This window comes from Nicotiana attenuata, chromosome 12 (genome assembly GCF_001879085.1).
Source record: "Nicotiana attenuata strain UT chromosome 12, NIATTr2, whole genome shotgun sequence".
NCBI lineage: Eukaryota > Viridiplantae > Streptophyta > Magnoliopsida > Solanales > Solanaceae > Nicotiana > Nicotiana attenuata.
Genome location: NC_032000.1, coordinates 50,584,377 through 50,610,961, shown reverse-complemented (window position 1 = coordinate 50,610,961; position 26,585 = coordinate 50,584,377). Strand labels below are relative to the sequence as shown.

At 36.0% G+C, this 26,585-nt stretch overlaps 1 protein-coding gene across 2 annotated transcripts in view; it reads left to right on the top strand.

The window, feature by feature from the left end:
• LOC109235733 (glycerol-3-phosphate acyltransferase, chloroplastic) overlaps positions 15,441-26,585 on the top strand; it is a 23,153-nt gene continuing 12,008 nt past the window's right edge. Inside the window, exons 1-4 of one of the 2 annotated variants that reach the window (XM_019401960.1) lie at positions 15,441-15,921; positions 19,947-20,044; positions 21,544-21,630; positions 21,773-21,870. In XM_019401960.1, coding sequence (XP_019257505.1) covers positions 15,579-15,921; positions 19,947-20,044; positions 21,544-21,630; positions 21,773-21,870 — 626 coding nt within the window. In that variant the 5' untranslated portion in view covers positions 15,441-15,578. The remainder of the gene's footprint in view (positions 15,922-19,946; positions 20,045-21,543; positions 21,631-21,772; positions 21,871-26,585) is intronic. The other variant, XM_019401959.1, reaches the window with a different exon arrangement.

The following is a 26,585-nucleotide window of genomic DNA, read 5'->3' as shown; positions in this document are numbered from 1 at the left end:
TGCATGTAATATAAAATAATTATTTAAATAAAGGTATTTTATAATATACATTATATATTCTTGAAAATTGCTCAATTATATTATTAGGTTTTTGCCAACTTTCCGACGACACAAAGTTATGTCATCGAAAAGCAGGGGATCTGTATAGGGTAAAATATGCTATGTTATGTCGTGCATGGAATATATATAATATAATCGAGCATAATTTTCAAGAACATATAATGTATATTATAACAATATCGTTATTTAAATAATTATTTTTATATTACGTGTATGAAATATGTATTTTACAATCTTTATTCTCTTTCATTCTGAATTGTGTAAATAATTTTTTGAATTTTTGTTGTCAATACTAAAATTATTATTACTAACAAGTTATTCTAATTAATTTTTTTACTATGCTCATTATTTTGTTATTCCAACATTATATATGCTTAAATACTTTTTTTTATTTATAAAAAGATATTTATTTATTTTATAGGTAAGTCCTTAATATAAATTAAAAAGGGAAAATTTATAATATTAAAAAGTTTAAAAAAATAAAAATAAGATAAATGTTTATAGTTTAGAAGGTAAAATAGGTATTTGGCAATCCAAAATTTGAAAAATCTAGTTGAGTGATCTTCTGAGTGCAATAGGCATAATTCAGTGACTTTGTTGTTACAAACAAAAGAAAAGTAACTTTATGAGATAATTTGGGAAGTTGACTGTCTCACACCTCCTTTTTTTACACATCTACCCCGAAGGATAATGTATAAGAGAGTTTTTCCAATTAAAGTGACATTATTCGAAATGAGATTATTTATTTATATTTTAGAGTCGCCACTTGGGAAAGGATTGGCTTTGGGTGTCCCAAGTCACCGATTTAATTTAAATCCCAAATCGAGGAAAATTTCGACTTCCCAATTGGAGTCTGCGAACCAGAAATTCTGAATAAGGAATTCTGTTGACCCGAGGGAAGGTGTTAGGCACCCCCGGATCCCGTGGTTCTAGCACGGTCGCTTAAATTATTATAAATGGCTAAAATCTGATTTTTATACATGTTTCAACTTATGTGCTTTTTAAATTTAAACCGCTTTTATTATTTATTTTTAAAGAGAATTGCAACGTCGTGAAAACGCGTCTCGAACCACGTCACATAAATGCACCCGCGGTTTTTGACACATGTCGACTTCGTTGAGATTTGGATTTGGGTCACATAAATGTGCACCCGAGTTTAGGAAGGTAAAATTATTAAAAGCGCGCCTAGAGTGGCTAGCGTATTATTATCTTTGCGGGAGGCCGTGAAATTCACTAAACGGCACGCCCGAATTCTAAGTATTTTAATATAAGTATTTAATGAGGGCCCCGCAATTTGTGCATTTTTGTTTGGCGAGGCTCATCTCAATTTATTATTTCAAGGCCAACCTAAAGCAAACTAAAATTTTCTATTTATTTTGTCTCTAAAAGGGCCTAATTAATTTGCATTATTAATAAACTACTATTAAAAGCATTCAAGGAATTCGGGTCTCAAGATCAAGTCCAAACTTAAACAAGAGGAAAACCCCTTAATTTAAATTTGCTACTTATCTTAGAAGGCCCTAAATTATTGCTAACTAATTACGACTTATATCCAGAATATAGGATCCAAACTTGGGACTTACGTGAATGGGTCAAAGACCCAGCTGATGCGGGTCGAGATGACAGTAGGACCAAAATTTACAAAGCTCAAGCACCCATGATGGATTCACGAAACAGTGATAATGGAAATTGGGCCCTAGTTGGGCCTGGTTTTGCGATTTGGTCAATTTGAACCCAAAATTCAGTAAAATAAGCAGAACTTCATACCATATGGAATCTACTTATCAAACTATGAATTAACCCCTTTGATATTAACTAGCTAACACAAATTCAGAGTTTTGGTATGCAGTTTTTGCTCCAGGTCTGTCATGGCTACTGGGCATAAATGCATTAATTATTTGGCAGAATGCCCAGCACGACTAATGATAGGAATTTTAGATTTATAAAACATATAAAACGTTCAGATCTCAATATGAACTTTGCAAATAAGGACACAAATAGAACCTGTAATTTGGAGTATTATTGAACTATGAATTCATCAATTGAATCACAGCTCCTCAAAACGTATTCAAGCCTCACAAATACCCTAATCTAGAGTATAGAGACAGATACGTCAAGCAAACACCAATCCAAGGACCACCTATTAGTTGCTGGAAAATTAAACTGCTCTAAAATGGAGTAATGTAGCAGGATCTAGGCAATACATGCCGTTAACAGTCCCAAAAGAGTTAGGGCAATAAAATCCAATAGCCATGTCAAATATACATCAACAATACACTTGAAAATGCATCTACTGTGTTTTGATTATGCTAAAAACTAAGTCATTCGCATTCAGCTAAATCACTCTCAAGAGGTTGCAATTATCAAATCTCCAACTTCATTTCAACTTCAAACCAAGCATTATGACAATAGTTCAAGATCTGGTACCTGATTACAGCAAAGTCACAATAGAAATGAGTGGACAATTCAAGGTTAAGCAGCAGCAGCAGTAAACGATAATCAGCAACGAAATCAACAGCAACACAGCTCACAAACAGCCAGAAACCCAGGGAAAGAGAAGCAGGATGCAATTGAGTTCAAAGGAGCTTCAATTAACCAAATATACCAAACGGATTGGAAAACCAGTTTGAAGAACCAATGTAGTTGAACCAAACAGACCAGGAAAGAGTTTATGCTATATTTTGGGTTAGCTTTTTTAGGATTTTTGGTTTCTAGGATCTAATATTTCGTATTCAAACTATCTACTTCTAACAGAATTTTTTTTTGGATTTTTAGTAGGTTTTTCAGTAGTTTTTGGATCTGAACTTTGAACTTTTCAGAGGTTTTCTCTCTAGACCTCTAAGAACTGTTTTGGATTTTGAATTTCAAATTTTGGGATCTCAGCTCTTCAGAAGTGGATCTTTGGGGAAAATTATAAGCTGGAAAGTTGTTGGGAGTTTTCAGAGCTCTCAAACCTTTAGGAATTTTTCAGATTGTCCCAAACTTGTGAATCAAGGCACTAGGGCTGCCTTTTATAGGCAATGAAAGGGGGGCAGAATGTTCCGGAAGTTTTCACTCATTTTTCCCCCTTTTTATTTTCAGAAATTACTTATTAATCCTAAAATTGTGGCTTGTTGCCCAAGTTACTGCATTAAGAATGCAGAAACTTACACTAAGGCCCCCTTCTAGAAGGCCCTAGGGTGTTTTAGTTTTGTTTTCTATCTATAGAATACCTATACTACCCTCATTTTGATTCTGAAATTGCTTAGCCTTAACAAACTGAGCCATTTCCAATGCCCACAATACCCCTGAAATTACTAACACTAGTTAAACTCTATCAGCTATTACCAATCACCTAAACTAGCTTAAACTAAATAAGACTAATTGCTGAACCGAAGAGATTTCTGACTAACAATCACTAAATTAAACTAATTAAAAGCCATGCTGAATTACCAAATTAAAACTAATCAATATCAAACAAAGTCAGTAAAACTATCCAAGCAGAAGATTGAATTAATGCTTAAAACAGAATTAAACTAAACTAGGACAAATTCACGAACGAGACCAGTATTGAATCAAAACAGAACAAATCCTAATCTAATAATCAAACTAAAAACCAAAAATTAAAACAAGCCAGACTCAAACGGTAACTCAGAGCGTGAAAACCAAAACAGAATTGACAAAAATTAAAACAGAAATTAAACTAGAATCTAACAATCAAAACAAAAGAAAAAGAGTTAAACAAAGAAAATGACACTGAACTCACTAGACTGCCCTCGACTTGATGAATTTCTTTGGCATTTTTGGGTTACAACTGTCCTTAATCATGTGTTTTCATGAGAAAACACACGATTAAGGGTTATTATAACCCAAAATCGAAGAATCTCCAATTTTAGCATTTTAGGATTTTCCGGTCAAATTTTGATTTAATATTCGAAGCCTTCTGGTGATATTCGAAGGGAAATAGTTGCATATTTGGGCTGAGGGAGTTAAGGATATTCAGGGGTGTAAGTTTGGTTGAATTTGGATGAGTTTGCATTTTGGCCGGATTTTTTCGATCTAATATTCGAGACGTTTGGCCGGGATTTAAGTGAAATTATGTTGGGGTTTTTGATAAGAGGAGAGCGAGGGGGTTCTATGGTGTATTTTTGGGCGGAAATGGAGGCCGGCCGCCGCCGTGAGGCGATTTCCGGCGGCAGCGCAAGGCGGAGCCGGCGGAGGAAGATGAGTACGAGGAAGATAGAAAATATTTTTTAGGGTTTCTATGTTTTCAGACAATTTTATGTAACGTCCAAATCAATTATGGACCGTTAGATTGGAGAAGATAGATGGCCAGGATTGTTTTTTGACTTAGAGATATCAAAACGACGTAGTATTGGCATGATACTACATCGTTTTGAGGGATCCTAGGGGCTGAAGATTGGACCGGGTCTGGGGTTATTGGGCTGGGTAAATGAAATGGGTTTGGGGGTTTTTTGGACCATTTTAACGGATTGGGGCCCTAAATTAATCCCTTTTTTTTATTTCAGATTTTCCTTTATTTTCCTCTTTTCTTTTACCCCTTTTTATTACTTTCTGACTTTATTAATTGTAAAAATAAAAATAAAAGACCCAAATGGACTCTAAATCATACTAATTAAAATTCTAAAATTAACTAATCTCTAATTTAAAAGAAAACTTAAGACGAATTCTAGAAATTGAAAGTGAAAATGCAAAGAATCATTTTTTGTTATTTTCCTTATGTTTGTAATATTAAAATGCATACTATTTTGTATTTTGGGAATTATATCAAGTAATAATGCACACAAAAATGCAAACAAGACACAGAATCATGCAATTTAATTCCTAAAAATTCAAATAATAAAGAAAAATCCTAATTCTAAAGAATTTTGTAGGAGTAGTTTAAGCGTGGCAAAATTCACGTGCTCACAGAGTGACCATTTGAGTAATGGACTCGAATAAACGATATAAACCAAGCCAATTTTAGATACTTTCCTAAAATAAAAATTAGCATAACCAGATTTTGTCTCGGTTATAAGATATCCTAATCTTGTGGGAAGTGTTTTCCTTGTTGATTTGATCGCATAGTTTTGGGTAATCATTGCAAATTGCAACAAAGAAAAGGTACTTAGTTAAACTAATACTTAATGTATACTTATCAAATATATAAAGTACATAAATATAAAAAATATAGGTAATATAGACACCAAGACCACACGAAAGTTTAAATTGAAAATGCATGTAGAGACATTATCAAATGCAATATTAGTATACTACTAAAGAGTAGAGACACACTTAAGCCGATGGTCTATTCAAAACAATTTTTACCTACATAAGATAGGGAATAAGGTCTGCATACACACTATTTTCCACAAATTCTACTTGTAATATTATACTAGATTTTTTACTGTTGTTTACTAAAAAGTAGAGACAATTATTTTGTCCTTATGAGGCCCATGGTTTGCGTAGTTTTACTTGATTTAATAACAGGATTTTATCATAACAGGATTTTATCCGTAAATATATATTACTTGAATATTCCCATGAAGTGGGTTTGTTTTTGAATAGTTTCTAAATATTTTTTTCATCTTTTAAAAAAAATAAAATCTTGGGGGTGGGGTTTGAAGTGGTAGGGATGTGGAGAAGGGGTAAATCTCATGCATTGTAGACTAATAAAAAAAATCCTAAATTCTAAATGAAATAATGCAATTATGATAATGTATAGGGTAAAATATGATATGACATGTGATCATCTAAAGAAAGGACACGTGGAATCCAAGATGGGGATGACCAAAGACCGAACACAGCTATTCCGGTTGTCACCGAAATGGAAACGTTCATAAATGTGTATTAAATGCTCTGCGTCCGGTAGCATTAATAAAGAATATTCTGCGACATTAAGAGCGACGACCCGTTACAGAGAATTTGGCATTTATGTCCACCATTACATCTTCATCAGTGACCCTCATAATTGACACTAAAGGAGGGCATGATCCTAAGACCTCCTTTCCTAGACACAACTATAAATAGTGAGCTCAACTATCATTGTAAGGGACACGAATTTTCTGGCTAACTTACATTACATTCTATACAAAGCTTAATACAATTTACTTTCTCGCTTTTTGATCACATCATTGCGAGTTGGTGCTAAAGTTGGTACGGGCGGGATATTATCGGCCCCGCATGGAACAAGACACCAAGGACTTCGTGCGAAAATGTGATAAGTGCCAACACTACGCACCACTAGTACATCATCCGGCAGAACCCTTACATTCGATTCTGTCCCCATGGCCGTTCATGAAATGGGGGATGGACATCGCCAGACCACTGCCACCGGCTCCCGAAAAGGTAAGATTTTTGTTAATTTTGACTAACTATTTTTCTAAATGGGTGGAAGCGGGTCCTTATCAGAAGATCGAAGAGCGCGAAGTGGTCGATTTCTTGTGGGAAAATATAATTTGTAGGTTCGGAATACCAAAAGAAATAGCATGTGACAATGGGCCACAATTTATCAGTGCAAAAGTTACAAAGTTCCTCGAAGATTTGAAGATAAAGAGGATCACATCTTCACCTTATCATCCGAGCGCAAATGATCAAGAAGAAACAACGAACAAAGTGATTATTCGAAACCTCAAAAAAAAGTTGGAACTAGCAAAAGGCAAATGGCACGAAGAATTGCCCGGAGTTCTATGGGCCTACCGAACAACGACCAAGTCAAGCACAAGAGAAACTCATTTTTCCCTTGTGTACGGTGCTGAAACTCTAATTTCGGTGGAAGTAGGTAAACCCACTCTGAGATATTTCCGAGCAGATGAAGAATTAAAAAACGAAGCAATGTTATTCAACTTGGAACTGCTCGAGGAACGCGGGGACTTGGCGCATGTAAGAATGGCAGCTCAAAAGCGGAGAATGGAGTGATATTATAATCGAAGAGCCAACAAACATTATTCCAAAGTAGGAGATTTGGTTCTGAGGAAAGCAACTCAAAATAATCGGGAACTCAATGCAGGGAAGCTGGGTCTAATGTGGGAAGGTCCCTACCGGATTTCAGCTAGCACTGGGAAAGGTTCATACGAGTTGGAGAACCAGAATGGAGACATGTTGCTTACCAATTGAAACGTGGCGCACCTCAAAAGATATTATTGCTGATGAACATTATCCGAGCGGAAAGTATCTGCTGCACTCTTTTTCCTTCGTTCATTTTTTGTCCCAATTGGGTTTTTCTGGCAAGGTTTTTAACAAGGCAGCGATAGAAAGTATACTATGAAGACAACAACAATAAGAACTTTAATAGCAAGGCAAACAAGCAAGTTTTCACTCAGGGACGGTTAGTTAATCTTTGGCTTGATAGAAAATTCTCACTGGGTAGTTAAGTTTGCTACCGAGCAAAGGTTACTTGTTAGATAGTCTTTTGCTCGATAGCGTGGATTTCTAAGGGGAAGTAAGGTGTGTTGCCGAGTTAAGGATTATGAAATTCATTGGTGGAATCTTTGAAGGCACAAGACTTCCAGTGTTCCAATTCGCATTCTTCGCATTCGAACACTAGGGGGAATGATATGAGGATACTACAACAATGACTTCCACGTCAATCGGGAAACGAAAATCCGGAACATAAATACAAGTAATTTCAAATAAATACATCATCGGGACAGGGGAATGTGCAGCCAACCCCGTTGAAATAAGTTGTACAAGATAGCCACAAGTAATGGCAATTTCTTTCTAGCATAGTAATTGCTTGTGTACTTTTGAAAATAGGAGGAATTATATGAAATGAAATCCTTTTGCTGTTATCTTGTTTGTTGTCTCAACAATGAACTAACTTTGTCATTTGAAAGTTAAACAAGTACTTCAAATGTTAGTGCCGTAATGAACAGAAGACGTTCTCTTCAAGAGCACCGTAAACATAAGAGGCATTAAAGGGCTGGTTTCGGAAGAATTTATGCCAGGCATCAAAATGCCTTCGGGGAAAAATGCACTCGAAGACGTACACAAAAGGACACAAAAAGTAAATTTACGCAGATACTTATAGATACCCTCACGTAAAAGGGTTAATGCTCGGAACCAAAGTGCTTCAAGGAAAATGCATCCGAGACTACACATAATAAAGCGCGAATAGAAAAACGTGCGCAGAATTCTTAAGCAAATGCAAAGGTTAAAGACATGCATGAATATTCAAGGAGAGTGAGACTCAAACAGTATTGGAGCAAAAAATATATTTTTAATTTACAAGAACGTGCCAAAACTGCAAAAGTACAAGATGGAAAAAAGAAAAGAAAAGCTAAACTGCAGTATCTCCAGAACCAGGAGGAAGAGAAGTGTCCGCGTTCCTAGGAGAAGTAGGTGGATCCACCGATGGCTCGTCGTTTCCCCCGGTTTGGTCTTCAACATCATTGCCCTCCGATTCCTCTTTAATCCCTGAGGACTCGGAACCAGAACCAGAAGAACCAGGAGCATCAGACTCCGCCAGGAGTCCATTTTTAGCAGCTAACTCAAGCTCTTGGGCCTTAGCAATTTCGGCATCAAAGTCAATGATACTTGCTTTGGCCTCTTCCAAGGTTTTTCTCCTCATTACATGGCGTAAGTTTTTTCAATAATGAGGGAAGTCGCTCGGCGCTTAAGTTCTTCTTTGAGTTCATTTACCTCGGCAAAAAGGCTTTCCCTGGCGGACCTAACAGATCTGAGGCTAACATCAAGGTCGCGGACAGTTGAACTAAAGAGCATGTTATGATCGATAGTTTACCTGTACTTCTCTTCCAACTGGGCATGTTTCGCCCTCAAAGTAGCAAGCTCTTTGATTTTGGAGTTCAAGGTTGCCTCTAAATTAGTCACTTTTTCAGCAGTGGCATCCCCGCGCTCGATTGCAACAAGAACGACGTCCTGGACTTCAGCCCCTTTGGCCTTAGCTTCATCAAATCTAACCCTCAACGGGCCAATTTCTTGGCTAAGGGTTACCACCTCTTGCTTGCTTTGCTGCAAATGAACCTCCAAAACAACAACCTCAATATCTTTGGTTTCCAGTCCCGAGAAGCGGAGAACGGTTTGGTATCGTTCCACCAAAAGTTTATCCCGCTTAGAAGTAAGTTCCTCCTTCGCACGAATCAACCTCTAAAGACCCTCGGAAGCAAGAAACTTGGCCTAAAAAACAAGAGAAGTAAAACTTAGAATACATTCATACAAAAGTAGAAGAAATAACAAAGGAAGAAAAAATGCATCGTTGAGGCATTGTGCATGGCGTTGTTCAACAAACACTCTACCGAGAGTGCTTGAATCTTTTCCCAGTCTTTCTCTGAAGCCAAAGTCTTCAAATAATTAGCAAGCTCCACCGGCCGGGATAGCAGGTTGTATCCGGTAAAGACTGAAAGAGTAACATTCCTCCTTCTATAGGGATCCTCAGGAAAATGCAGCATAATTTTGCCCCAAATTCCCATGAACTGGGGACTGGGGGGGAGGAACATCTCCTTCGTGATCAGATGTGGCGGGTGGAGATGATGTAGCAATTTCTGGTGGAAGAGTGGATGAAGAAGGAAGTGATGTAGCAGTTGCTGGTGCTGGTAAAGACGGGGATGGAGCTGATGGAGTTGAAGGGTGTGAAACAGCTACATCAAATGCAGTGCTGGTAGTTGGATGCTCGCCAACCAAAGATGACAGGGACTCGGTACTCATCCCCGTAGTACCGGGCACAGTAGTTGGGACCCGATAAAGGGAGTTGGCATTTTCTACCAAATCAAACTCACCCCGGAGCGCCGAGACATCGTCCTCGATTGGTGTAGCTAACTCAACAGATTGAACATTCTGTTGAGTTGATGATGAACGTCGCCTTCTGTATAGAGAAGCCCCATCATCACTAGCTTCTCCATCATTGTTGATCATCAAGGTGTCTATGACCGGCCCGGGAGTAGGGCTAGTGATCACAACTTCCAGAGATGAAACGAGGGCATTAATCTTTGCCCTTTTATTCTTTTCCCCAGCCACGAAGGAACGTCTTCTCTTCGGTTGTTTATCCTCCAGTCTGGGATTTCGTAAAGAGGCGTTTGCGCCTGACGCAAGTCCGGAGATGCATGTTCGAGTAAGTGCCTCTTAAAGCAACCTCAATGTATCAGCAGGATCAGCCAAGACGTCCTCCTCGGAGGTAGCAACAAAACTCGCAGGTAGACCTAATTTCGTGAACTAGTCAGGAGGGTTCAACCAAGTTCTTCACATAACAAATGGAAATAAGGTAAGTTTAAATTACCATAATTTTTGGCCTTCCACCCATATTTAAAGGCCAGTTCTTTCCATAAACGAGTTTCGGGCGTCGTAACGTCCAAAATCTTTTGAACCCACCAGTCCAAGCCTTCCACCACCGGTGGGATCCATCGAGTTACTGAAACATGCGAAGAGTAAAGGGTCAATACGGCCATAGAGGAATATTTAGTAAAAGAAAATATTAAATGAAGATCTTACGAGCGCGGTTCCAAGCGGCCGGAAAGGATGAAGCCGTTGTTGGAATGATATTATTGATGGCAACTGCAACAAACCGTTCCGTACATCCACGATTGATATCATCATCCATGCTAGTCATGAGAGCATGGTGGCCACGTTTGCAGAGGTTTATCATACCCACATGGAAAATCTTGGGAGAGTAGAGGTTCATCATACGAGCTAAGGTTAGCTCTTCTCTAGTCTCCTAGAACAAACGCCGAAGGCAAGCGACTGTCATCCACACCGAAGGACTTACTTATGCCAAACACACTTGGTAGCGGAGGCAAAACTCCGCAATCACGGAACCCAGCTCTCCACTCAAAGAAAACGCACCCAAAGTTACGGGATACATGTAAAAATATGTAAAACCCTCCTTGGGAAGGGTCACTCGCTCCGATAGGTCAGGAGCAATAATATCTAACTCATGGCAATGGCAGTCTTCCTTCACAGTAGGACGAATGGAAGAAAGGGTACCTACTGACAGCCCATGTATGAGGGTTAGCAGTAGGAAATTTCTCTTGGAAGTCTTTTGTGGTATTGAGTCTTCTAGGGATGATGGAATCCACCGTTAGAGGAGAAGAATCTTCGGCCCTGATCTTGTTCTTTGAAGAACTGTCGCTTTGAAGAAGAAGCCATTGAATAGAAGAAGGAAAAGGTTTTTTGTTTGAAGAGAGTTAGAGAGAAGATGGAAAATAAAGGTGCAAATCAAAAGCTTGGAAAATTATGGAGTACAAGAGAAAAAAAATGATGTGTATAAGTAAAATTTTGGCGGCTAAATTCATAGCCATGATTACCTCGATAATCGGCAAAAGCTGTGCTGAATCGTGGGATGACGCGTGTTTTTAAATGCGGGTGCGTCTAATCAACCGTTAGAAGCCTGCAAAGGGAATTATAGTAATTCCCATCAAAAGAGTATTTCTACCAACTTCCCGATAACACAAAGTTATGTCCCCGAAAAGCAAGGGGACTATCTGTATAGGGTAAAATATAATGTGACACGTGGTCATCTAAAGGAATGGCACGTGGAACCCAAGACGGGAATGGCCAAAGACCAAACACAGCCTTTCCGCTTGTCACCGGAAAGGATAACGTTCATAAAGGTGTATTAAATGCTCTGTGCCCAATAGCATCTAATAAAGAATATACCGAGCATTAAGAGAGACAGCCCGTTACAGAGAATTTGGCATTTATGTTCACCGATACATCTTCATCAGTGACCCTCATAATTAACACTAAAGGAAGGGCATGATTCTTGGACCTCCTTCCCTAGACACAACTATAAATAGTGAGCTTAGCTATCATTGTAAGGGACACAAATTTTCTGGCTAACTTACTCTACATTCTATACAAAGTTTAATACAATTTACCTTTTCAATTTTTGATCTCATCTGTTGTGTCCGGAAACCTTATTTCCGGAACTGTCATCTCTGATGTTTTATCTACATTTTAAGGCTAAGTATTGTATAATTCTTCAAATATTGTATTATTTCAGGATCAAATTAGTTCACTTGTCTAGAAATTACGTATAAATTCAACTGTATTGTTTTACGGGTAAATAGATAAACAACGTTCTTATTCTCTTGATATTCGAATTCTTTTAACTTGTCTAAATTATGCTGTTATTTGAGAATGATCACAATATAAAAGTCATAGATTAACCTATTTTTGTGTGTGTGGTTAAATTTTAGCTGCATCTGAACGAAGCAGAAAGGTCTGTTTCAAAGTCAATGATGTAAAGAGCAGTAGTATTTCTGGCTTTAGAAGTAAATATTCAAATACCTATGAACTAGCAGGGAACGTACCCTTCAAACCATGTGACTTTTTGTGATAAATAAAATGCTTTGAAAACTAAAAAAATAAAATACCTATGAACTGAAAGCATGTTGATATCAAACTAAGAGTCTGTTTGGAAAGCCACCCTGTAATTGGAATTGTTGTAATTACTAGGGTAGTAATTACACAGCCTAGTAATTACTCAGTTGTGTAATTAGGACGACCTGTTTGTTTGTCATAGTGTAATTACAAGTTTACTGTTTGGTTGCACAAGTGTAATTACACAGTTAAATTAAATTTTAAATTAAGTAATTATCAAAACTTAAAAGTTAATATAATAAGTATATGCCTATAAATTTTTATAAGTATAAATGATATTATATTTGGTATTTAAGATGTATATTTTTCGTGAATATACATTAATAAGTAATCATATATTTATAACTAATATTGTAAAAATAATCTATTTATATATTTTAAATTTATAGTAATATTTAGTTTAGATACGTACAAAAATTAAAAATATACGTTTTCTTGTAAGAACATCATGGAATTCATATTTGATAAAATAAATTAATATTTATAAATATAATGTCATAACATTATTCAAATGTTTGACAAAACTTATCTATCAATTCTAACTAAAAAATGAACAACATGCGACGTGAGCCAATACTACTAAAACAACTAAATTAGAACCATGAATATAACACAATTTCAAAATTAAAAAAATAAATTATTTAGCATTTGTCAAATTCCAATAAAAATTAAAAATATACGTTTTTTTGTAAGAACATCATGGAATTCATATTTGATAAAATAAATTAAAATTTATAAATATAATGTCATAACATTATTCAAATATTTGTCAAAACTTATCTATCAATTCTAACTAAAAAATGAACAACATGCGACGTGAGCCAATACTACTAAAACAAGTAAATTAGAACCATGAATATAACACAATTTCAAAATTAAAAAAAAATTATTTAGCATTTGTAAAATTTCAACATAATAATAGTAAGTTCCACTATAATTTTAGATTAGGAAACATAATAAGCTTATAACCACATTCAACAATAAAATTCCACGTTAATTACATCACTCGTTATATGATAAGTTTGTAAATGACTCATTATTTATAATATTAGGAGGTGTAGTTTCAAAAAATAGAATAATAAAATAAATAAAAATAAAATATAAGCAATTACATGAAATAACAAGAAATAAAAGATAAATAATGTACAAAGAAAAATATATTTTAAAAATTTAAAAGAAATTAAAAAGTAAAAAATTAAAATAATAGAAATAAAAAGTTATAAAGAAAATAAATTAAAATAAAAATAAAAAGGAAAGAAAATAAATAATAACCTTGTAATTACACAGTGTAATTACCACCAATTCTCACCTCCCCCTTGAGAATTGGAGAGTGTAATTACACCCCTCCAATTACACCCAATTCCATGCTGACCAAGTAATTACTTGGCCAAACAAACATGCCAAACTGTGTAATTACACTCAATTATATCCAAATCCAATTCCTAGGTGGCTTTCCAAACATGCTCTAAATGCAGAGCAACTACCTGTCCAAGATTAGGGAATATAATGCTTTTGTTTTGCTAATTCAAGGAAGAAAAAAGCAGATGTATTAACCAAAATTAAATGCGAAATTGATTGAAGTGTGGATGTACATTAAAAGCTACATGTCCCACCATCTATTTTACGTTCATTTTTTCTCGTGTTGAAGTATTTATATTTAAGTTCATTTATAATTATGAGATACTAATATACTTTATCTTGCTTGTTTTTTATATTTCATTTATTTTTCCACTAGCACATATGCATGGAAATGGATTCATATCCCTCAGCCGTTTTCTTCTTAAATGAAATGATTGATGCAACCTTTCAATCCTCTCATCATTTATTTATACTCCTCAAATTAATTTAAGAAAAATGAAAAGAACAAGGATCCGTTTGGCAATAGATTTTGTCACAATTTATTTGGTTATTTTTTTAGCAAATACATGTCTGTTCATAAATGTTATCCATTTTTTGGGAAATTTCCAAAACCCAAAACTCAAATCCCGTTTGACCCAAAATATAACTATTATATTTTTAAAAATTGCCCCAAACTTTTGTACTTTATAAAAGAGCCCACCATTTGTTACTTTGTAACAATGCTGCTTCGTCTTCTCGGTCATATGATAGTGTATTATGTAGTTCATTACAAAAATAATAATTTTGTACCAAATTTATTTATGTTCAGGACTATGGTTTGCGATAATATAATGGATGTTAGGTATTGTTGAGTATTTGTGATAGTTTTTAGAACTTGTAAGTATAAGTCATGTTCATCTTTTTTCAAAAATAAAAAGTGAGTTATGTTTTGAAAACTGATGTCTCAAATGCTAGCCAAATTACAGTTTTTACACCACTACATATAATTTCTCTATTGTTGTAAAAATAACCCCTCTCTTCCTCTTTTTAATACTATTATTTTAATATTTTAATTTTCAAACTAAAATTTCAAGATTTTATTTTTGTAAAAAAGTTTTTATCTATGCTAGTCCATGTTATTAAGTAACTCCTTACGCAAGTTATGAGAATCAAACTCGCGCATTAACATATAATTTAATAATTTTAAAGTTACTTGATTGTCCCCGTAGAAGATAAAAAATGAGGTTAATAGTATTTTATTTTGAAAATATTATATTTTGAACTTTTTGGAAACAACTAAAGGTAAAAGTTGAGTGCTTGGACCACTTTTTGAGGAAAATTCTCTTGAAAAACATTTATGCTAAATTTTTGTAAGAACTTAATTTGTACTATTGTTTTTGGATTTGGCAAAATATTTTTGCTGTTATCGATTTTTGGAGAAATTAAATCAAATTTAATCAAATGGAGAATTCTTTTTTGGTTTATACTTTATACTACGAGTACAATTTATTTAGAACCAAAAAAATGTTACATTGAATTGTTTTCTGTGGAGAAAAGGTACTAAAAGGTGGGTCCCAGAGAAGGCTTATAGACGGATGACACTAATCCAAAAAAAAAGGCGTACGGGCGTTACACGTGTCTAGATAAGTCTAGGTCCACAAAAACCAATGAAATAAGAAAGGAATACTCAAAACCACTGTTGCCACAATCCACAATTGGGCGATGGAAAGCACGTGCTCCCTCAACCAATAAACTCTCTCTCACACACACACACAACACGCACATATTCATATCCCTCCTCACTTTCGTTTCTCCAGTCTTTCTCTCTCTAAATGTTCCCTCTCTCTAAAACCGTCTAGTCTGTGGTGATGTTGATCCTCTCTGCGTCTCCTTCTTCCTCCACTCTCTCTTCTTCTTCTTCTTCTTCACACATTTCTAGGCCTTTAATTTCTTTCTCATCTTCGTCTTCTGCTTCATTTTCAACTTCTCTACCAGTAGTTGGAGTCAAAGCTGGTGCCAGGCTACTGTCAATTCAGAAGTTACGGTGTGCGATTTTCTGTGCTTCTAAGGTTCGTGGAATGGCGGAAATAGTTGAAGAGAAGAAGGAATCGAATTCAACTGCTGCTGCTGCCGCCGCCATCGCAGTTTCTACTTCTGAGAATCATGAGCTTCCGCAGTCACGTGCCTTCCTTGACGCTCGTACTGGAGAAGGTTTATTTCTAGCTACTCTTTCCTTTTTTTCAATTTGAAATATCTTTTGCATTTTGTGCTATGTCAGTGTGGTTTATTTTCTATCCACTCGTGCATTTTTGTGCGTAATATGTCGGTGTCCCTCGTACGCATTTACGGCACGACGTCGTTTTGTTCGAATGCATTGAAATCCTTGATATTCTTCACAGCTAACGATGCTAAACATACATGACACTCGCAAATGAGCGGGTAGATTTTTTCTTTTCTATGAGAGCTTATATTTCTGTTTTTCCTCTTCCTGAACTTCAGTTTGTTTGTTAGGATAAAAATTGTGTTGAGTTGATTGTTAAAAAGTAAGGATATTCCATTTAGCATGGACTTTTACTGTGAATTGTGGAGTTATAATTGTTTTTGCCGCATAAACAAGTGAACTCTATGTTCAAGGTAAAATAAAGTGATGGAGATCTGAGGTTTGTTTGATATTTTGTTTTTCCTAATAGTCCTATCAAATAGACTTGTAGGAAAAACGTTCCATTCTAAGAGATGAATTGGTCACAAGAGCAGTTTCAGTAGTGGTATTAATTCATTTTTTTTTTTGATATAAAATTGCAATAAGTAGCATACTGGTCTGTGGAAGCATGCTTAAGTGTTCAAATACCATTTCAATGAATTTGTCAACCTTGATGCACGGGTAAAATATGTGTTGGTTACAGTAAGCTCAATGAGTGTTCCTCTATGAAACACATCAGTTGGGCTTTGGTGCTTCAACTTCACAGGGACATCTTAAACTGACAACTAGCAGAACTAAACTTGAGGAACGGTGCCACTATAACGTAATGTGGGTCCATCTTGATGATGGTGCTAAATAATATGTGGATGGTAAGAGACTCGAGCCAATTAATAGGGGATGTGATGAGGGGAAGGATATAAATTGAAGGGTAAGGCTAAATAAAAGTTAGGGGTTGAAAGCCTTTCTATGGACATCAAAATAACCAGATGAACTACTAAGACAGGATTGTTAAAGAGAATTAAGAAGCTAACTGGTTTCTACTCTTTTTTGCTTTCTCTTTTTCCATCTGTTTGGTTGAAAGGAGTTGATTGCTGAGAGGTAAAAGCTATAGACTAATTTGCATTAGTGTTATTAAAAGCCATCGCTTTGTCGCTTAAAGCGATGAAGTGAAGCAAGGTGTTGTTGCTTCATATGTAAAACCATGCGCCTTAGAGAAGCTTGCACTTCAAACAATGGTGCACAACGTGAGTCCCACGAGAATCATCACTTCTTTGAATCTCAAGTTTGAGGAGTTGGACTAATATGGCACTATTGTATATTGGGTGTTGAATTTAGTTGTTTAATTTCAATTTAATTCTGGTTATACTAAATTCGTAGATGTTTGATATTTGCCCAATCCCCCCCCCCCTCCCGGTCTTTGATCTAGCTGTAGAACGCAATGTGTGGCCTTCTTGGATGAAGCATTTTGTCGTAGCTTAGTTGTGGCCTAGTTGGATCTTCTTTTGATAAGGCATCACCTAGTTGGATCTTGACTGACATAACACATACACCTATACTATCTTCCCACATGGCTGCTAATTCTGTTGGGGATTAGACGCAAATACCACTTTAAAGCACTCTATTGTCTAGATGCTATTCTTATAGTTTCACTCGACATATTTAATAGTTCAAAATGTTAAAAGGATCAGCTAAGTTTTTTTTTCTTAAACTGTCTTTAACTCCTTTGGATATCTTCTCCATTGCTTTTTGAAGGATTTCATTTCCTCTGCTAATTGTCATGATCTCATAATTTTTACGACTGCTATCTTGTTACGCGTGAAAATGTGCAAGTAGCGACACGCCTCAATAAGCTAACTCTTATTCTCCATAACCTACTTTTTCAATAGGTTACAAGCTAGATCTGCCTCCGGTCAGGACCATATCTAAAAGTTAGTGAAATATAAAATTTTCCGATGGATTTTGACAAGAAAAAGAAAATTTGATAGCCAAAAGTCAAATAATAATTAGTCTAGTAGAAGACTGAAAAACTAAAAAAAGCTTGCCGCTAGAAGGAGGGCTTGAAGTCTTTGTAAAGAAACTCACTTTCAAGCACTTTAAACTATTTCATGTCTAATGATATATAGACTATGTAAATCGTATACTAGGTATACTCTAGTGGAAATCCATCAAGAAATAAATTGAAAGAATTATGTTACTTGACATAAAAGCAAAACTGTCTCTTTTTCCATATAAAAAAAAAGTACTTGGCATAAATAAAACTTAAAACTATTTTACAAATGCAGTCTTAAGTTTCTTGTAAAATAAGTTGAGGTATAAAGTTATACTTGGTCATAAAAAAAGAGAATATTAAGGTAGAATGCTTCCTCAATACGTTAATGGAGCATTTTTCCTTCCTTTCCATGACTTACTTTTCCCCAACCACATTCCTTCCTTTGTCTTTTTGGATAAACTCTTTTTTTTTATAAGGTGAAGATTTTATTAAAAACAGTATCAAGCTGATACTGTAAAAATACAAAGATACTGCTGGCTTAAAAACATTAAAATCCTAAGCGGTCTAGCATGTCCAGCATATCATGAAAATTCATAACAATATTTCCATCTTTCCAATAGTACAAATAATGTAAACAACTATATTTCACATATTGCAGCTGCTCCTTCTTGCCTTCAAAATACCTGTTATTTCTTTCTTTCCATATCGTCCAAGCTATGCTAAGAGGAATATCTCTCCAAATCTTCTTTAAGGATGCTTCTGGACATGCAGGTTCCCAACACTCTAATATATTCCCGAATTTCTTAGGGCTTGCCCAAAGGATGCCAAAGTTAGCCGTGAACATGGACCACACCTGCCAAGTAAATTCACAATGCAAAGAAAGATGGTCCACGGATTCACAAGCTTTCTCACACAAGTAACACCTGCTGCACATTATCCAACCCCTTCTCGTCAAATTTTCTTGAGTCAGACATGCTTCATGCGTTGCTAGCCAACCAAAACATGCCACTTTTGTTGGGACTGTAGTATTCCAAGTCCTATCCTGTTTTTCTTTTGGGGCTGTGAGTTGTGCTTTTTCCTCTTCTATATTCCCTACTTAGAATTTCTAATCAAACAACATTGATTTGGAAAGATTAAAAGGACAGACATCTGAAGCAGTTCTCAACCGGTGTGCCTATCTTAGGGGCTAGTTATCTACATGAAATCTACAAAGTAGGATCTTAAAAACATGTCATGTTTGGCCACTCCTTTTGCTGTTAATGACTTTTCTCTCCTTCATTTGAGGTGATTCTGGATGAGTGTAGAATTTCTTTTAATTAGTGATTTTTTGGTTTTGAGGGTTAAAGAGTTGGGAGACTGGTGAATCAGTAACATATGTTTCACTTATAGGCACTGGTTTACTGTTTTCTGGAGTCTGAGCAAAAATTTGGCAATACCTAGTTCCAACAGGTGCTTTGTCGTGCTGTGAGAAGTGCCACATCTGTGGAAGAAAGAGCAAAAAGAAAGAAATGTTCTATTTCTTTTTTTTTTTTTGTTTATCTATGTTATGAGATCGCTTTAGGCATTTATATGTTGTCTACTTTGTGTTTCTTTGGCTTCTTTTGAGGTATCTCATAGGTTTGATTTGCTACATGGTGTCTAGTATGTTTTAGCATGTATGGGTGCATTACTGTTGGGAAGTATTTTGTTGATATTATTTACCTGTCAAAAAGAGAAACCTTGGGCATCTTACCGAGGGTTGGATTGCAATATACATTTTAAGAATAGAAGAACTGCTGCCGAATTCTTGAAAACTTTTCTTAAAAGGATTTGGAAACCTACTAACATGTTGTGGCAGTTCGTAAGTGTAAGACCTTATTGATGCTTGTCTAGTCACCTTATCATCTTTCACTGACTTGGTTTTGCTTGCTAAATTTAAACATACTGCTCAGCAGATGCCTTGTCCTCGTGTATAGAGACATGTATTTTGGTAGATCGCTTCTAATTGTTTTGAATGAACCTTTTTCTACTTTTTCCCCTGCATTGAGTGTTCTCTTTCTTGTACAGACTTACTATCTGCTATTCGGAAAGCCGTGGAAGATGAAAAACTGCCGCTTAATGTTGCTGAAGGGATGGAGGAGTTGTATCAGAACTATCGGAATGCAGTAAAATAACTTTCTTCAGCCTTATGATTAATGTACTTTTTTGGTGTTGGGTTCTTTGTCTGCTTAAATGTCTTTGGTCATACATGTAACAATCTTCTTTAATGGACTTACTTTCTGGGGGTATAACATGCTATCTTAGGATACTAAAGAACATTATAATATATTTAAGATGGTGAATGTTTATTTTGTTTTTTCTATTTTATTTGATCATTTGGGTTTTAGTGGATGGTACTATACAACCATGTGCTGTTGGTATGGAAAAATAAAGTTCGCCTTTCAAAGTCAAGGCATCAAAACCTCTTTCTGTAGTGTACCAGTAACAGTAGTTAAAAATTTGGAGCTGGAAAAGGTAAAATGGAGAGAGAAGCCACAATTTGACATTTCTTGACTTTTCCATAGACCAATTATGTGGTGGAAAGACATTAGTATGAGGCCAAGTATTTGCAGAAAATGACCTCATGATAATAGGTTAAGCCCTTGTGAAGAGTTTATGTGTAGTCTGTCACTCGACATGTTCATTATCTTTTCTTCCTGGAGCATGGAATATATGACCTTGGGATGGCAGAACTCTAACAGAGATAAATCTCTTTAACAAGTTGCTAATGTTTGAATTTTCTTCTTTTCTTGGTTTGTCCTTTGTGTCTTGCTTTTTCCTGTGCCTCAAGCTACATCTTAATTTGAATGTCAATGAATTGGTCTGCTACTTGCTTTCTCTTTTCAATTAAAATGTAGAAAAATTCATTATCTCCTTCTCGGAAGACTACTTCTTTTAGACTTAAGCATATTGTCAGTCTGTGCAGGAAAGACAGGATTAGGAATGAAGTTATTAGGGACAAGTTAGGAGTGACATCTGTGGAGGACAAGTTGCGGGAATCGAGGCTGAGATGATTCGGGCATGTGAAGAGGAGAGACATAGATGCTTCGGTCAGGAGTTGTGAGAGGTTGTCCATGGCGGGTCTGAGGAAGGGAAGGGGTAGGCATAAGAAGTATTGGGGAGAGGTAATTAGGCATGACATGTCATTGCTTCAGCTTACTGAGAATATGACCCACGATAGGAAGGTGTGGAGGTCGATTAGGGTTGTAGGTTGACAGATAGTAGTGTGTTCCTCCTAAACTTACTAGTAGTACTAGAACTATTTTTGTACTTTCTTATTCATGGTTCTTTATTATTACATGCTGTGTCATTCGCGCCCATTACATTGTTGTTACTATTGTTTGGTACTTGGTTGCTTTATCTCCACTGTTCCTTGAGCCGAGGGTCTATCGGAAACAACCTCTCTACCTTTATGAGGTAGGGGTAAGGTCTGCGTACACACTACCCTTCCCAGACCCATTTATGGGATTACACTGGGTTTGTTGTTGTATGTATGTAATGCTTTTCTTAGAGAGAAATGAGTTCGTTGAGACCCAAAACTATTTGGCATTTTCTGTTATTTGAAACTTCTTGTGGGTCATGTGCTTCTCTTGATTTCTCCTGATTGCCTTTTTTTCTTTTTAAGGTTTTACAAAGTGGAGTACCCAAAGCAGATGAGATCATTTTGTATAACATGGCTCTTGTGTTGGATCGTATTTTTGTGGATGTGAAGGTAGTCCTCTTCCATGTGGGTTTACAATTCACACTAGAATTTGGGATCTGTATCTTTATTTTCTTACTTCAGTCATGCACACGTGTATTCTGTCAAGTTATTAAAATGTGACATCGTAAATGTGGCAACACCCTTGTTTCAGGATGCTTTTGAGTTCTCGCCACATCATAAGGCCATTCGTGAACCTTTTGACTATTACAAGTTTGGCCAAAATTATATCCGCCCTTTACTTGATTTCAGGTCAGTCTCAATTCTATTTTTGTTGCGTTAAAAATCATGTAATAGTTTGATTAACTTCAAATTAGTGTGGTTCTTTTGACCTGGCTAACGACTGAATTCATAGGCATTATTCGTGTAAACAATATAAAGATATCCTCTGAACTGGGTGTGGTCCGCATATTTTTGTCACTGTATCCACCAGCTTGTTGAGATCAATAAATTCAGACCTGGCCTGCTCTATATGGTCTCTTTATACCTGGTAGATAGTGGAGTGATGCAAGATACATATAAGCTAGTACTAGTTCATACAAGGTTGGCAGGTGGGGGAATATATGTGAGAATAACATGTTGCAAATTTAGGTAAACTACTGAAATTGCTTATATCTGAAGGGGAAAGGGATTATGTCATGTTAGAACAGTTGTCCTAATGGCTAGTAGAAAATCATTTTGATCATGATGAAAGGGATAGCTAAATTGTTTGCATTTATGTACAGGGAAAATACTTTTTGTTATTACCCAAATTATTTCCTCATTGCAGTTGTAAGTTTAATAATGTTATTTTCTCCATTGGTTGGGAAAATTCTCCATCTCTTTTTAGCTGATAGAAAGAGCTAAGTCATTGCTCTATTCTGATGAACAATTGGTCATGTCCTGATATCTATTCATTATTCTTACCCAGTGATGATTAGCATGCCTCATAGTATTCCTGCAGTAAGAAGAATGACACAATCGAAGTACTGTGCGCCTAACAATCTATCCATTCGACTGGACCTTATTCCATTGATTTTATGATCCAAATATGTATATTTAGAAGCTACATAAAAATTATTTTGGACTTTTTAAGTTTAAAAATATAAAACACTGATAAGAAAATCATAATTAAAGAAAAATGTTATTTGACTCTTCAAATAGTAATTATGTGAAACAAAAAGGGATAGAGGGAGTATGTTGGTTTTGGTGACATATCAAAGGAGGAGCAACCTATTATAGTTTTTTCTAAATTTGCTTTGTGCATTGCATCTCTGCCCTTTCGGGGGTAGGGGTAAGGCTGCGTACATCTTACCCTCCCCAGACCCCACTTGTGGAAAATTACTAGGTTTGTTGTTATTGTTGTTGCTTTGTGCATTGCATGTCATTCCTTTACTGGTATGTAGATAGAGATTTTGGAAGAGATGAAATAATAAATCTTCTGAAAGGAGGAACAATTAGCAAAAAACCTTACAAATTGAGGTGTTGTAGTCGTTGTATGAACAACTTAATCACCGCATAGTGGTGCTAGTACTTAAGTTGATGTATCTACTTAACTGTTTAATAGCTAGTTTGTGTTTTGCACTTCATTGAGTTGTGAGGGTCGATTTACCAAGTGACAAGTCCATGCTTTCCCATTCATGTAAAATTATAGCATTTATTGATGGTTAGTCATTCATGTAAAATTGCTATAATGTGGGGATGTTACTCCTCTGTTAAATAGTGAAGTTGCACATTTTTGAGTCGTGGAATTGATAGGAAATTCAAAGTCTGTATTGCTTGACAGATAAGTATGATGGTATGGAAGTTTGAGTAGAAAAATATTCTTCTATTCAATAATCAAATCTGTACAAGAGTCATGAATTTATACAAAGAAGAGTTCTACAAAAGATGGTAACAATCCCTTAACTCAAGGAGATTCCTGATTTCAAGGGATTTTCTGTTTAAACATTTTCCTAAAATATCTACATCTATATCTCCTAAAGATCATACAAATCTGATAAAATCAGAATCTTTTATCTTTTTCCTTTAATCTCTACACTCCCTCTCAAGTTGGTGCATAGATATCAATCATGCCCAACTTGCTAACTAGAGATTCAAACTGTGGCTTGAATAGCCCCTTAGTGAGAATATCAGCTATTTGTTGAGAAGTCTGAACAAAGGGCATGCAGACTACTCCATCTTCAACTTTTTCTTTAATGAAATGTCTATCTATCTCAACATGTTTTGTTCTATCATGTTGCACTGGATTGTGAGCAATGCTGATTGCTGCTTTGTTGTCACAATATAGTCTCATAGGCATTGTAACAGGTCTTCTCAGTTCCTCTAAAATTCTCCCGAGCCAAATTATCTCACATACTCCATTTGCCATAGCACGAAATTCTGCTTCTGCACTACTCCTGGCCACCACATTCTGTTTTTTGCTCCTCCAGGTTACAAGATTACCCTATACATAGGTACACTATCCAGAGGTGGACCTTTTGTCTGAGATCGAGCCTGCCCAATCAGCGTCTGTATAAGCTTCAATCCTTTGATTTTCACTTTTTCCAAAGAATAATCCTTTCCCTGGTGAACCTTTAAGGTATCTTAATATCCTATGAACTGCCTCCAATTGTTCTTCACGAGGAGAATGCATAAATTGGCTTACCAAACTTACCGCGAAAGCTATATCTGGTCTTGTATGTGATAAATAGATAAGCTTTCCAACTAGTCTTTGATATTGTCCTACGTCCACCGGTTTTCCCTCCTTCATTCCAAATTTTTTATTGGGATCTATTGGAGTTTCTGCTGGGCGACATCCGCTCATTCCAGTTTCGTCAAGTAAGTCAAGCACATACTTACATTGAGAAACTGCAAGTCCTTTTTTTTATCTAGCTACCTCCATACCCAAGAAGTATTTCAATAGTCCGAGATCTTTGATTTTAAATTCTGAGGCAAGTTTCTTCTTCAAGGCTTCTATTTCTATTGAGTCATCTCCTGTTAGAATTATGTCGTCCACGTACACTATTAAAACTGCTATCTTCCCTTCTTTTGAGTGCTTTGTGAACATTGTATGATCTCCTTGTCCCTGAGCATATCCTTGCTCCCTTACAAACTCGGTGAATCTGTCAAACCATGCTCTCGGAGACTGCTTTAGCCCATATAAAGATTTTCTCAATTTACAAACTCTCGAGCCATACCTGTTTTCAAATCCTGGAGGAGGGTCCATGTAAACTTCTTCCAATAAGTCGCCATTAAGAAATGCATTCTTTACATCAAGTTGTTGAAGAGGCCAGTCCAAGTTCACTGCAATACTCTGAAGAACTCGAATAGTATTTAGTTTTGCCACCGGCGCAAATGTCTCGAGATAGTCAATCCCGTAGGTTTGTGTGAAACCTTTGGCCACCAGACGTGCCTTATATCTCTCTAAGGACCCATCTGATCTAAACTTTACTGTGAATACCCATTTGCAACCAACAGTCTTCTTTTCCTTTGGCAAATCTACTACCTCCCACGTTTTATTTTTTTCAAGAGCCATCATTTCCTCAAGAATTGCTTCTTTCCACTCGGAAACTTTTAGAGCATCTTGCACATTTCTTGGAATTTCCACACTAGATAATTGTGAGGAGAAAGCAGAGAACTTTTGAGAAAGATTTTTAAAAGACACAAAATTGGATATGGGATACTTTGCACAATGTCTGACACCTTTCCTTAAGGCAATGGGAAGGTCAAGATCACTAGAATCGGACTGGACAGGACTAGACTCAGATAAGCTTATAGGGGAGTTACCTTGAGGATTAGTAGAATCTTGGGGTTTAGATTCTTGACAGTGCCGAGTAGTTCCAGTCTCATGTCTTTGATTTTTGCTCCTTCTTGAGTAGACAATAAGCTCCTTTGTACCTGCTTGATCATTTGCTTTATTTGTATTAATGTCCTGATTTTTCCTTAAAGATTCAGATTCCAGATTTTCACTATTTAAAACATCTAATTCCGGTGATAAAACACTAAAGTCCTTATCTGAATAAATTCTAGAATCCGATTCTTTCCTAGGTTCAGAAAGATCAAGAAATTGAAGCGAATCTTCTCTTAATTTCTCCCCCCGAAGATGAGACTTAAAATATGGTTCAGACTCAAAGAAGGTTATATCCATCGTAGTGAATATCTTTCTCTTATGTGCATCATAACACTTGTACCCGTTCTGATTCGGTGCATATCCCACAAACACACATTTTTTGGCTCTAGGATCTAATTTCCCTTGAGTTCGGTTATGAATAAAAGCAGTGCATCCAAAAACTTTCAAAGGTAAATCATTTATCAACCTAGCGGAAGGAAAAGTCTCCTGAAAAACACTTAAAGGTGTCTTGAAATGTGAAACTTTTGAAGGCATTCTGTTGATAAAAAAAATGGCAGTTAGAAGAGCTTTCCCCCAAGAGATACTTAGGAACATTACTAGTAAATAATAAAGCCCTAGTAACCTCTAAGAGATGTCTGTTTTTTCTCTCTGCAACCCTATTTTGTTGGGGAGAATCTGGACATGATCTTTGATGTACTATGCCTTTTTCTAAGAAAAAAAATCCCCTAATGCTTCATTAAGGTATTCTCTTCCATTGTCACTCCTAAATATTTGTATCTTCACCTGAAATTGTGTTTCAATCATAGTATAAAACATTCTAAAGATCTCTTTGACTCAGATTTGTCTTTCAATAAGTATACCCAACTAAGTCTCGTATGATCATCAATAAAGCTTACAAACCGTTTCTCCCCTGTCATGGTAGGAATCCTAGATGGTCCCCAAACATCACTGTGAATTAGGAGAAAAGGTTTCGTAGCTTTATATGGCTTAGATAGGAAGGAGGTTCGGTGATGCTTCGCAATTTCACAAACTTCACAATTGAAAAGAGATGAACTTTTATTATTAAATAAACTCGGAAACAGATGTTTTAAATAGAAAAAACTAGGATGTCCCAACCTGTAATGCCAAAGCATAACATTATTACAAATAAAACTAG